This window comes from Paramacrobiotus metropolitanus, unplaced genomic scaffold (assembly GCF_019649055.1).
Source record: "Paramacrobiotus metropolitanus isolate TYO unplaced genomic scaffold, Prichtersi_v1.0 Parri_scaffold0000020, whole genome shotgun sequence".
Lineage (NCBI taxonomy): Eukaryota > Metazoa > Tardigrada > Eutardigrada > Parachela > Macrobiotidae > Paramacrobiotus > Paramacrobiotus metropolitanus.
In genome coordinates this window covers 1,351,292-1,364,120 of record NW_026570240.1, presented here as the reverse complement: position 1 = coordinate 1,364,120, position 12,829 = coordinate 1,351,292, and the positions used below count along the sequence as shown (strand labels likewise).

At 41.4% G+C, this 12,829-nt stretch overlaps 4 protein-coding genes across 4 annotated transcripts; 1 reads left to right on the top strand and 3 right to left on the bottom strand.

Annotated features, from left to right (window-relative positions):
* Positions 1 to 7: 7 nt before the first annotated feature.
* Positions 8 to 1,529, top strand: LOC129586221 (small VCP/p97-interacting protein-like). The gene is made up of 3 exons (XM_055479298.1): positions 8 to 310; positions 565 to 729; positions 1,125 to 1,529. Exons 1-3 carry the CDS (start codon positions 206 to 208, stop codon positions 1,137 to 1,139), a joined length of 285 nt encoding a protein of 94 aa, XP_055335273.1. The 5' UTR covers positions 8 to 205; the 3' UTR covers positions 1,140 to 1,529.
* Positions 1,512 to 4,048, bottom strand: LOC129586220 (transaldolase-like). The gene is made up of 10 exons (XM_055479297.1): positions 3,892 to 4,048; positions 3,474 to 3,548; positions 3,195 to 3,318; positions 2,956 to 3,063; positions 2,724 to 2,855; positions 2,580 to 2,640; positions 2,337 to 2,451; positions 2,143 to 2,272; positions 2,007 to 2,074; positions 1,512 to 1,946 (listed from the first exon to the last, which is right to left on the bottom strand). The coding sequence occupies exons 1-10, from the start codon at positions 3,917 to 3,919 to the stop codon at positions 1,780 to 1,782; spliced, it is 1,008 nt and encodes a 335-aa protein (XP_055335272.1). The 5' UTR covers positions 3,920 to 4,048; the 3' UTR covers positions 1,512 to 1,779.
* A 229-nt stretch (positions 4,049 to 4,277) lies between these two features.
* Positions 4,278 to 7,541, bottom strand: LOC129586219 (tubulin beta chain-like). Its single transcript, XM_055479296.1, has 5 exons — positions 6,921 to 7,541; positions 6,029 to 6,139; positions 5,700 to 5,944; positions 4,944 to 5,580; positions 4,278 to 4,752 (listed from the first exon to the last, which is right to left on the bottom strand). The coding sequence occupies exons 1-5, from the start codon at positions 7,087 to 7,089 to the stop codon at positions 4,568 to 4,570; spliced, it is 1,347 nt and encodes a 448-aa protein (XP_055335271.1). The 5' UTR covers positions 7,090 to 7,541; the 3' UTR covers positions 4,278 to 4,567.
* A 40-nt stretch (positions 7,542 to 7,581) lies between these two features.
* On the bottom strand, positions 7,582 to 12,287 carry LOC129586218 (dipeptidyl peptidase 3-like). The gene is made up of 13 exons (XM_055479295.1): positions 12,062 to 12,287; positions 11,902 to 11,952; positions 10,976 to 11,175; positions 9,940 to 10,595; positions 9,724 to 9,803; positions 9,538 to 9,668; positions 9,208 to 9,416; positions 9,097 to 9,138; positions 8,792 to 9,035; positions 8,493 to 8,715; positions 8,250 to 8,435; positions 8,027 to 8,166; positions 7,582 to 7,958 (listed from the first exon to the last, which is right to left on the bottom strand). The coding sequence occupies exons 2-13, from the start codon at positions 11,944 to 11,946 to the stop codon at positions 7,775 to 7,777; spliced, it is 2,340 nt and encodes a 779-aa protein (XP_055335270.1). The 5' UTR covers positions 11,947 to 11,952; positions 12,062 to 12,287; the 3' UTR covers positions 7,582 to 7,774.
* Positions 12,288 to 12,829: the final 542 nt, after the last annotated feature.

Genomic DNA, 12,829 nt, shown 5'->3' with positions numbered 1-12,829 from the left:
AGTTATCTTTGATTCTTTATAATTATTTGTAAAGTTATTGTTTGCAAATTAATAGTTATTTCCAAATAATTGTTATGTGATTCGATAGACATTTCAAAAGACTTGTTGAATAAGTACTTTAAAGATTAATCGTCCATACTCACCGCATGATCGGTTAGCTATCCAGTCCTTCCAGTGGCGTGATAGAAGTTGATTGAGACTGAGGATGGGAATTTGCACATCATGTTGCGAAGATCCTTCTGGTGATTTAGGATCTTCTAATAACCATTCTCGATTCCAGACCCGGCAGCCAGTGAACGAACCCGACCCTGTAAGTAATACATTAAAAGTGCACGCTTGAGGCTTTGGTACAACCAGAAAATTAGTGAGTTGTTGCTGAAAAAGGATAGTGCTGATCTCTGAATAAGTACATACCTATTCAGGCTATTCTAGAAATTCGCAGAATGCGAATACCTTTAAGCTTTACAATATTTTAAATAGGTACATACACGTTAGCATTTTTCTATTGCGTTTTCATATTTTTGCTTGCATATTTTTTGCCCACTTTTGTTTTCTGAAACACAGGAAACTAAACGTCGGCTGCAAGCGGAAGCGGCAGAAAAAAGGCAAAAGGAAACGGAATCGCGTGGCGTCCACGATCCTGAACGAGTAAAAAGGCTGCAGCAGAGAAAAGACGAACTGGAGCGAGCGCGCGATGTTGCGCCTCAGGCGTCTGAAGGTGGACTGCGGGTAAGTCAGTAAAACGGGCCATGATTTAGTTGAATTTTTGAAACTTTTTAAGTTCTCTGGAGTATGGTTGTTCTTACTAGTTTCAGTTATCAATTTGTCCCTTTTACTTTTCATCACTCACCAAATTGAAGTGTACGTAATACTAAGTCAAAACATAGGTAAGTTAAAAGTGGTGCACATTTTTTGCCATTTTTTTTTGTTTTGGACTTGCGGTTTTAGTATGGACTTGCGGTTTTAGTAGCTTTCGTTGGTTGAAGCCGTTGTAAGTGCCCATGTTTGCTCTTTCTTCAACGGTTCCGTTTGACAAATTAAATTTGGTTTAAAGCATTCAAAGATTAAGATTCTTACGGTGTTTTGTGTGTCAACGACTTACGATTTCGGTTTTGTTTTTGCAGTGGACTACTGGGTAAAATCAAGCCAACGACATTTGCCAGCTGTGCATTTCAGTTTGAATAATAAGAATATATGCTGTTTTTGGACCATGGACGTCGTTTTTTTGACAGGAACTTCGTTGTCTTCCGTGACTAAAATAATTAACGCTGCATTGCAGATGCAACTTTGTAATGTTGGACGTAGTCACGTACGTGCTTGTATCCATGTATTTTTGATATTCTTCCAGATCTTCTGTATACAAGCTAATTTTTTTTCGAAGTCTTGATATCGTTTTTATGTACAACGAAGCGTTTTTGTATGTACTTTTCCTCTGTAAATACTCAGTGCAAGGGTTAATGCAGTGGTGGTGTTGTGAACTGTGATCGAAATATTTTAGCCTCAACTTCAACGCTCGCGATAAATTTAGGTATTACGATCACCTCAAGCCAACCCGAAAGCCCAATCCCAAGGACCCATTACAGCATCTAATAATTCCTCTTTTAAAGAACATAATAAATAAGCAAAACTTTGAAAACACAATACCTAGTATGCTCTGCTGTCTGCAAGAAAAAATCATACTACCGGAAAGAAAACTGGAATTTAGTGTAAGTGCTTGAACCGGTGGCGCTGCCAAGAATATGCATTATCGCCTTAAAACCACAAGCAGAACGAGAATTTTTAAGCCTTCTTCAACTTGGCACGCAGAAGCTCTTCCAGTTTGATGGCATCAGCAGCAAATTTGCGGATTCCGTCAGCTAGTTTGTCAGTGGCCATTTCGTCCTCATTCAACAAGTAGCGGAAAGTCTTCTCATCCAACACCATCTTTTCCAAATCCAAATCTTTCGCTGCATTAAATTAATTATTTTAAAGAGAACAACAGCTTTGCGCCACCAAAGCGATTTTACCTTTTCCCGCATCCAGATGCTTCTCGATTTTCTCATTAGAATTGGCCAGTTCTTCCAAAAGCTTTGGACTGAAACAATTCCAGTTTAATTTTTGTAATAAATTTTTGTGATAGTAGTGTCACTTGCACGTGCATACCTGATTGTCAATAAATCACACCCGGCCAAGGCTGTAACTTCTCCCACGTTTCGGAATGATGCTCCCATCACCACCGTCTTATAACCAAACTTCTTGAAGTAACTGTAAATCTTGGTAACGCTCTTCACGCCTACACGAACACATTAACAGTCATGTTACGGGTGAGAAACATCTTTGTAATTAAATCCCCTTACCGGGGTCTTCTAACGGCTGGAACGACTTCTTGTCAGTGTTCTTCACATGCCAATCGAGGATGCGACCGACAAAAGGGGAAACCAAAGTCACTCCGGCTTCAGCACAAGCAGCGGCCTACGACATGTCGAACAAACTTGTACTACAGTACGGGTAGTTATGCGACTACATACTCCATTCGGCATTCCGTATTATAAACTGTATGCTTATTAGAAAATATGATAAAAGTCTATAACAATACTTACCTGGGGCAGCGAAAAGAGAAGGGTTAAATTGCAATGGATATTGTGCTCTTTTTCCAGGATTCTGCATCGTAAAGAAAATAAAGTTACACTATCTAACCAAAACATCACAGTGTGAAGAAAACCGAGCGATAGGCCTGCACTCACTTCGCCGCTTGAATTCCTTCCCAGGTGGAGCTCAGTTTGATCAGAATTCGGTCGCTACTGATGCCAGCTTCTTTGTACAAAGCAATCAGTTGTTTAGCTTTCTCGATCTGACCGTCCTTATCGAAAGACAAACTAAAGAATAAATACCATATTCAGCGGTGCTCTTCACAGTCAAATTTAATGATTCTAAACTTGAAATGCAAGATCACAGCTAAAAAGCAGCCGAACTCACCGAGCGTCGACTTCGGTGGAAACACGACCGGGGACAATCTTTAGAATTTCCAAGCCGAACAGGATGAACACTTGGTCGAAGGCAATTTGCACTTGTTGGTCCACGTCCCTATTTTAACCACACATCAGCTTCGTCAACAAAACAGCAAAAACTTCGTTTGACAGTGTTGATTAAATGCAATTCTGGAAGCTGAACATGTTCATCACCATCTGGAATAAAACACAGTCCAAAAGGCTTACTGGGATTTAGTTTTGGCCAGAGCGACGGCCTTGTCGATGAGGGCGTTGTACTGGCTCATTCCAGCCGCGGCCAGGATCAGCGAAGGATTCGTGGTCGCATCCGTCGGCTTGTATTTCTCCATAGCTGAAAATGCCAAAAATTATCCATCCTCTAACTTTAATACAATATGCTACACACGTAGCAAACACGATCAGCTCCGTGATAGTCGTCATAAAAGTGCTGTATCACGTTCCACCGCAATAAGCATAGTTTCTCAATCAATAATAATTGACGCTTACTGCCGAAATCGCCGCTGTCACAGACCACCGTGGTCATTTTGGCCAGCTGTTCCAGACTGGATCCTTTTCCATCCCCTAAAAAACGATACGTAAGTGAACAAGTGCAAACCTGCCTTTCCGTAACAACTGTGCTTCCCGATCAGCTGTTCGGGTTATGATAGCTGTTTCAGTATTTCGTGCGTCTTTATACCTGTGGTTGTCTCGAGTATTTTTCGAGAACGTAAGCAATACGAACTGGAGTACTCAGGGCAGAACAAAGCTAATGTAAGTCCTTCGTAAACAGAAAGCATGACCTTGAGGAAGCAGAAGCGGCAATCAGCATCTTTTTAGATGCGTATTTTCACAAGTACCAAACTGACTGCCATGCTCATTAAGAGCAAGCTGCTAGCATGTGAATAATTAGTTCGTCTTGGCCTACCTCCATTCTGAGTCCCGTTGGCAGCCATTGCAATGTTTAGCACGGTAAATCTGAATAATTAGGTACTACAAATATGGAGCTTAGAAAAGACAGGTAAGCATGCACAATCCCAAAACAGGCAGCAGGCAAATAAACCAGTTTTTGACAACATCAGACTTTCAGAAGGTTTTATTCGATTTTCTACGCAGTCCGACGCAAGTCGTTGGACATACGTGCGAGAAATCGCACTCACTCTGAGTCGAGTCGAACTCCTTTGGGGTAATCATCAGTAAGTACTCGTACTTTCGGTGTTTCGCAGAGTGTTTTAGTAATAATTATTAGTTAACGTTTTAACGTTTTATTAACGTTTTAATAATTTTAATTAAGAATTTAAAACAGGCAAGAAATATGATAAATGTTGTAACACCACTGCCACCGGGCCCCGGCCCACAGTAGAACAGCGTATACGAAATACTATAAAGTACAAAGTGAGTAGCTAACCATAAGGACAGAAGAATACGATACGGTCACTCCGCCACAGTCAACACAGCTTTCGTTTCACTCACAAAAGGAAAAATTTTATTTGCACGAAATAAATTATGACAGCGGCCAATCACACAAGGAAATAAAATGTGGACATCAACGACAAAACCCTACAGAACTGTGGATGTAAAACGGTGCAGAGGGTCAGGCGAATTCAGCTTTCGACATCTGCAGCATTTCCTTCTTCCTCGAAATCGCCCTCATCGTCGGCAGTAGCTTCCTGGTACTGCTGATATTCCGAAATCAAATCGTTCATATTGCTCTCGGCTTCCGTGAACTCCATCTCGTCCATCCCTTCGCCGGTGTACCAATGGAGAAAAGCTTTTCGCCGGAACATGGCTACGCAACAATGAACGCAATTATTGCGAGTTTTTTATTACTGACTCTCAAGTTATGATGTATCTCTTACATATATCTATTTCTAATGCACACAAAATAATTTTGACCATCGCTACACTGGCACAATGCGTGCACTTTCGCCAGCATATTCTTCCACACTTTTTACTTTCCATCGTATCATTCGTATGTACCCGTAAACTGGTCGGATATTCGCTTGAACAGCTCCTGAATGGCCGTTGTATTGCCAATGAAAGTAGCCGACATTTTCAGTCCGCGGGGCGGTATATCGCACACGGCCACTTTGACATTGTTGGGAATCCATTCCACAAAGTAACTGCTGTTTTTGTTCTGCACATTCAGCATACAGTCGTCCACTTCCTTCATGCTCATCCGGCCGCGAAAGATGGCGGCCACCGTTAGGTAGCGCCCGTGACGCGGATCACACGCGGCCATCATGTTTTTGGAATCGAACATCTGCGTGGTCAGTTCGGCCACCGACAAGTTGCGGTAAGACTGACTGCCGCGGGCGGTCAGCGGTACGAAGCCCGGCATAAAGAAATGCAGCCGCGGGAACGGCACCATGTTCACCGCTAATTTCCGCAGGTCGGCATTGAGTTGACCGGGAAAACGCAAACACGTGGTCACACCGGACATTGTCATGGACACCAGATGGTTCAAGTCCCCGTAGGTGGGCGTGGTCAGCTTTAGCGTGCGGAAGCAGATGTCGTACAGGGCTTCGTTGTCGATGCAGAACGTTTCGTCGGTGTTTTCCACCAACTGATGCACGGAAAGCGTTGCGTTGTACGGCTCAACAACAGTGTCAGACACCTAAACATATACCAAGAATTCAGCCGGTGTATTAAACGAAAGATCCGGATCCTGATATTTGGGAGGCATTTTTCTATGTGGAATAAATGCGCATTATCTGAATAACGTCCAGTACTTGCCTTTGGTGATGGCACAACACTGAAGGTGTTCATAATTCGGTCAGGATATTCTTCCCTTATTTTGGAGATCATCAGCGTTCCCATTCCCGAACCAGTCCCTCCGCCGAGCGAGTGCGCCAGTTGAAATCCTTGTAAACAATCGCAGGCTTCCGCCTCCCGGCGCACGACATCCATCACCGCGTCCACTAATTCCGCGCCCTCGGTGTAGTGACCTTTGGCCCAGTTATTCCCGGCTCCGCTTTGTCCTGCGTTCGACGAAATTGCATTTAGCCCAAATTTAAACGACTAATAAACAGGCTTGTATCATTCAGTCCTAAAGGAACACTGACCAAAAATAAAGTTATCGGGGCGGAATAATTGCCCGAATGTGGATGACCGAACGGAATCCATTGTGCCCGGCTCCAAATCGACCAGTACCGCGCGTGGAACATATTTTCCTCCTGAAAATACGAGATTCGTTGTGCTAGAAGGTATAATATGAACATGAATTCATAAATATTTTTATACTACAATCTCGTATGTAACGAGCAGCTTAAGCAACCATGGCCATTGTTTAGTACTGCAGAAGTTTATCAGTACTGCGAAATTGTTTCGCTCTAGCAAGGCATGCAGGCCGCATATGTTATGCATGCGTTCATCGAGTTATACTTCTATACAAATCTTTATGCTAGTACAAATAATTATAATACAATAAAATTCCAAGAGTAAGTAAATGAGTAACAATAAAACAATCCAGTTAAAGATATGCGCCCACTGCGTAACAGTTCTCGTACTTTTGACCGTGTTGCCCACCATTACATTATTTGGAAATAATTCTTGCCAAAATTAATGTTTATTGGAACTTGCGAAACTACAGTATCATACGCATTGTATAATATGTGCAAACAGCAAACCACTCACATTTTTTCAACAACGATATCCACGTAAATTGCCCGTAATTTCTCAGATCAGAGCGTTAGTGTTAAAAGTTGTAAGTTACTGATTTCATCTCACAGAAAGGCAAATGAACTAACATTTACATATCTGTAAAAAGCACTGCACAGATTATACACCAGGTCCGGTCTAAAACGGGCATAAAAAAGCCCTTGCAGCTGATCATGATCAAGCAATTACGGCATTTGATAATGCATACGCATATGCATTCAAAACTATTAGTCTGTATGTGCTTGTATATTATCAAAATAATTCTAGCAGTCGCGCACATTACGGACACTCATGTACCTGAAGCTTCGTTGTAGTAAACATTGACCCGTTCGATCTGCAAATTGCTATTCCCTTTATAAGTTCCTGTTGGGTCAATTCCATGTTCATCGGATATGACTTCCCAAAATTTAGACCCAATTTGATTTCCGCACTGGCCGGCTTGCAAATGAACAATTTCTCGAACCATCCTGACGGTTTATCGTGAGTTAATCGTAAACGGATTTCAGTGTAAATTTGCCTGCAAGCTGACAGAATCACATACTCACGATTTTTGACATGTTTTGAGAAACATCTGTGCTTTAAATACTGGTCATTCTCAGCAGCATAACATCCCCCGCGTGTATCAAAACATTTTAACCTCTACCAGCGATTACGAATGCTACAAAGGAAAACACTTTACGGCTGGTCTAGTTTCCCGCTAAACAGCAACCTGCGCGCTCAAATTGGCAGTAGCACTTTAGACAGCGTATTGTTGGCGCCGGATTCTCGCCGGTCTGTTGGACCATCGGCGTATTGATCAGCTAAACCCCCTTTCGTACCTGCCCGAACTGGACTCGAACTTTCGATTCAGATCACAAACAACCGAAAATCGATTCTGCTCGGCTAGGTACCCTTAAAGACATGATCGCTTTCGGGTTCCATTTCCTCAACGAGCTAACACAATAAAATCCAGGTCAGATTTACACGTGTATTGATCGTTTCATTGTGTTGAACGCGCTCACTCCACTTAAAAGCAGGAGTGTCTAACATGGCAGACCTGAATCAAAAAGCTTTAAAGTTGAAATCATCGTCAAATGCAAGGAATATTCCAAAGAGTTTTGGGAAAAAAGATGCACACTACGAAGGAATTTATAAAAGTGAAGAAAATTAGATTATAAGGCAGCTGCGGTGAAGTAAACTGAGTCCCGTTCGGCACATTTCAGCAAGGCATCCTCCAAGATTTCCGGGTGATCGTAGCGCTCTTGGAAGGATTGGATCATACCATCAATGGATGGCGGGTACGATTTGATCGTTACATTTTGGGAATCGTCGATAAAAGTATTGGATTGAACCAATCTATGACAAATGAACCGATTACAACCAACCTTAACACTTTTCTAAAGTTCCATTTACTCTTAACTTACAAATTTCTTGGAACTCGACGGTCCACGGCAATCGCGTGCCACTTGACAAAAGTCTCAGACAGCGGTGGCATGTTCAGGACCGCAGTATACTCCGTATACATTGTAAAGGCCTCCTCAAAGTGCGCGGTAGATTTATAGAGCTGTAAACCACATCTCTTCATACAAACTCGACAATAAAATGAAATTTCCTCCTGTTATTAAGTGGAAACAATCATCCACACACCTGCAGACGCGACAGGAACTTTTCAATGGCATCTTTCCCCTTAGTTTTAATGAGGTCCCTCTTCAGAGTAACCAACAAATCCGGTTTTCCATCCGATCCATCCACAATATCTACCTTGACCACCTCGGCTTCTTCCATCACACGCAAAATAGCAAAACGACCTTGGGCATGAGCTTGTCCCCATTTCTGTTATTTTGTTAACATTTAGGAAAGGTCAATCAAGAAATTTTCAATAATTCTCACTTCTTGCTCCAGAATGTAATACGGCAAGGATTTAATTCCGGATACTGCCATGGCAAGCCAAATGCAATAAATAATATCATCGCGATCTTTTTCGGCAATATGCCAAACATCCAACACCTCCGGAAGCAAGCACAAATACACGGCAATTGTTTCAGCGCGGCATTCTTCGTAGGTGGAAGCCAATGCACCAAATACCGAGTCGTATGTTTGTCCAGCTTCGTAGCTACAATGAAGCAGTAAATCAAATACAGTACTTAAAATATTAGTTAATTTTAAAGCTATTCCAGTGTAGTACTAACTATGCACATTCCGATCCCGATTCGTAATCTTCAAGCCCTTTAGGAAAATTGAATGTTCCGTCCTTGTTCTGTTGGAGAAGCTTGCCGCTACCATGTCCCAACAATTCATGTAAAGCCACTTGAATCTCCAAGACCAAAGTTTCGTGTTTGGTCAGCAATTCATGATCGGCAGCAGAAATAAATTGGGGCGGACGGGATTTCAAAGCAGCCGCAATAATGTTTCCCAAACTGACATTTTTGAACCCTATTTGCAATAAGAAATGCTGCTGCTTTTGTTGATGAATCTACCAGCATCAACAACAAACCTTCATTCTGCCGAATCTCGTCGTAGTTTGGAATGTTTATTCCTAGAAACAGCAAAGCGCTGTTTTTCGCCCGAACAGAAAATAGTGCATTTAAAGGCCAAGAATGCTTACCAATAGGGACACCACTGGAGGCAAAACTAACGACAGTCAGCTCAGAGTAATCAGGACGAAGATACTGATCCTTTTCATACTCTTTCGGCCACGGAAGTTTAGAAATAATCGATTCAGCTGCGTCAACAAGTTTGACCAGACGCGCACTCTTCGCTTTATCAACAACAGCCACAAATCCTTCAAATTCACCCCTCTGCCCACTGGGATCGCTGCCACAGGCAAAAAAAAAAGTAAAATAAAGTTTTAGTGTCCAACTTAATCAAAAAGCAATGGATCGAATTCCTAAAGGTGATATCGCCAGAACAAGTTCAATAAATTTCAATCACCCACCGGTATGTTTCAATGAATCCGATGTACCCCTCCACGACAGGTTGTTTGTTTTTTATCCAAAAACGGGATCCGTCCTTGTGCGCATTAAGAGAACCAGTCTCAAAGCTCTTGATGTAGTTTTCCAACATCTCCTACACAAAGGATTTATTGCAACGTTGCAAAAATATATAGTTGTAATTTGTTTACCCTTTCATTGTCGTTAGCTGCTTGCTTTACGGCATCTTTCAAACAGCTGCTCATCTCTTTCATGAACGGGGCGTAGTCACCTGTGGAAAAAAATACTGCTAATGCGCAAATTTTGCGATTTAAAGCGAAGCGCATTTAAATTTGCATCGTAATCGAAAATAATTAGCTAATTGCTCAACACACCTCCTCCCTACCCAGTAGTCTTACTCAGCTTACCGGTGGTAATAACATATTGGTTTTTCTTGTATTCGATGGGCTCCCCATTAGCTTTCAGCTGTCCGACTTCCACATGTCCACCTTCAGTCGCACTGGCCAAGCGAATTTCATATCGCGGTAAGCCGCCCTCCGGGTGAGTTTTAAAAACTCGCGAATTGTACGCATCAATCCCGTAATGTTCCAAAAAGTCCTTAACAAGGCGAGTGTCTCGCTTGTCACAGTTCCATGAGAAGTACGTGGTTATACCCTCCGGTTTCAAACCTAGCTGTCGAATTCGCGGATTCTCCAAATCGTACATAGGATCACCGCACTGTTTCCATACAAAGTCGATCATCTCCTTTTTCTTCGATGATGCCTCACTGGCAAACACTAACTTCTTCAGCTTTTCTTTCTCCACTTCCGGAACGAGTTTCGTGTCGCCGAATCCCACATAATTGCCCATGTTGTGATACACTCCACCGGCATAAAACTTTAAAGCCAACCAATCATCGTCAGAAAATCCACATTCCGATTTGGCTAATTTTTCCAGTTCCTCCAGTTTACTGTGGCGAAACAAGTTTTGCAGCAGAACGAAAATGGCTGGACTCTCCGGTGAGGTTTGCAGAAAAGTGATTAATCCACCAACCCAAGATGCTTTGGACCAATAATGCACATAACTGGAAATCGTCGAATAACAAATGCAACATCATAAATTTTAAGCGTAATGGAGAAAGTTTAATATTAATGGCAAATATATTTGCATTCACAGCATCACTAGCGCATTACTCCAGTTTTCGGTATGGCAAACGAAGTTACCACAAACCCGTAAACCTGTGTTAAAATATTATGGGCAAGAACCTTCCATGAAGAAAACCGAAACCAGACTCAATGTAGAAATAACAGAGTATTATCAAGGTATTATTACAAGGTAAATATAATTTATTAAGTACAGTACAAATATGTAAGTGTCGAATATTTATGGTAAATTCAAATGCGAATTTATCCAAAATTTTCGCTCTCCACCTCTAAATTCATGACAATTTCCAATCTCTCGTACCGTTTCTCTTTGTCACTCAATAGCTCGAAAGCTTTAGAGCATTCGGCAGAAGGCACTTTAGTAGTCAGCGGCACGTAAAATTTCTTCATAGCATGTTCATCAAGCACGAAAGAAGCGGCATCTCCATCTTCTGCCATTTTCGATACAATATTGTTCGCCAACTGGAAACTCGAACAGCTTCGCGCTGACAATAGTCGATACTGCAAAACAACGGATTACAACATTTCATGAAAAATCGTTAAGCTTTCTAAACGACTACCAGTGTACTTATCCTGACAAAATATATCTATATTAAGCTAATCGTTACTATTATTACGAGTACTAACGTTCAAAACTCTTATGTATGCACATTACAAGTCGACTAAATTACACGTAAGTTATTATAAAAAACGTCGATGAATTCACTTCGTTGAAGGTACAGTCGTTACTCCAACAGACTTCCCAGTTATTTCAGCTTTGATGCGCTATCCCAGCAATCAACTTCAACACTTAAATTGCTAATTAAATAATGTTACGCCTTAGTGCTGTACAAACCTAATAAGTACATAAATTGCATGTCGGTTACTGTACACTATACAGCATGGGTCTGGTTGCGACAAAACTGCTGAATACGCACATCGAAAATAAGCTGTACTTAATCCTTGTCTACTTACCATTAGCACAACTGTATAGTATAGTGTATTCTTAGAGTTTCCGCATTTTCAAGCATAAAGTCTTTATGATAAAGAGATCTAGCAAATCAAATTTTTAAAATGCAGAATTTTTTCTATCCCGAGTAACGGAAGAAGCCAGAGCATTTCCAACATACATTCTCAGTCCACAAAAACCGGAGAAATTCTGCACAATGACCAGACCGGAGATACTTGTATTTCTGATTTCACTTCTGAGACCTCTCCTTTACAATAGCCAAGCAGGCAAGAACTTACACTTTTTTGAAGTACGAAGCGCGGCACAAATCCAAAAGCGAGCATCCAGACCTACAATTTTAACGGAAAGGCCAACAAACAAAAATTACTAGCTATCCATTTTTAATTAAGCGCCTTAGAAGTTAGAAGGTTAACCGCTAAGACCTTATAAGTTCCTAACCGTGAGTTCTGCGTGGCGCGGGTCTGCCCTTGGTCCTTCAAAGGTTAACAGCAAACATACAATCCGGGTACAAACAATGTCAAAGCCTTATATGTTTATAATCGGCTTATTAATCAAAATCAGAGCTGTAACAATAAAGATATGAGTAAAAAGAGGGATGACACACAATCATAAATGAACACTAACACTAACAGCAAGCTGGGAGCAGCATTTGCTTGAATCTGAATGCCATCGGTTTATGATTTTTATGAAAAATTAAATTGCATTGCTGAAGCCTACCGCCTGCGTACGGTTTCTGTAGTTCCGCGCTGACGTCACGAAATATGCTTTCTAAATCGCACATGCGACCACCTGCGGATGTCGCGTTTGTGATAAATTTCTTGCAATACAGTTTTTTATCAGTCTCGGGCACTCTCGGCATGTTAAAATTTAATACAAGGGCCTTCTTATTGATATTAAAATTTATTATTGCCGTTCGTTTACTGTTTTTTAACCATATTGTCAAATATTTTTGAGGAATTTATAAGTAGGCTTTTGGACACTGAGTAACAGGTAAGTAAAATCTGTAGAAAGAGCGTTGGAGTGGCTTAAGGAAAGAGCTGTGCGTAATCGTAACGCTAATGACTGATCTGAGTCCTCGGGTTCGTAGTTATTAATATGGACTTATTTTGAGCTGCATATTATTCGAAATATTGTAGAATTATACCAAACGAAGACTGTGCTTCTGTAGGTTCACAATGTCGAAACCAATGAAAGTGCAAAAGGTGA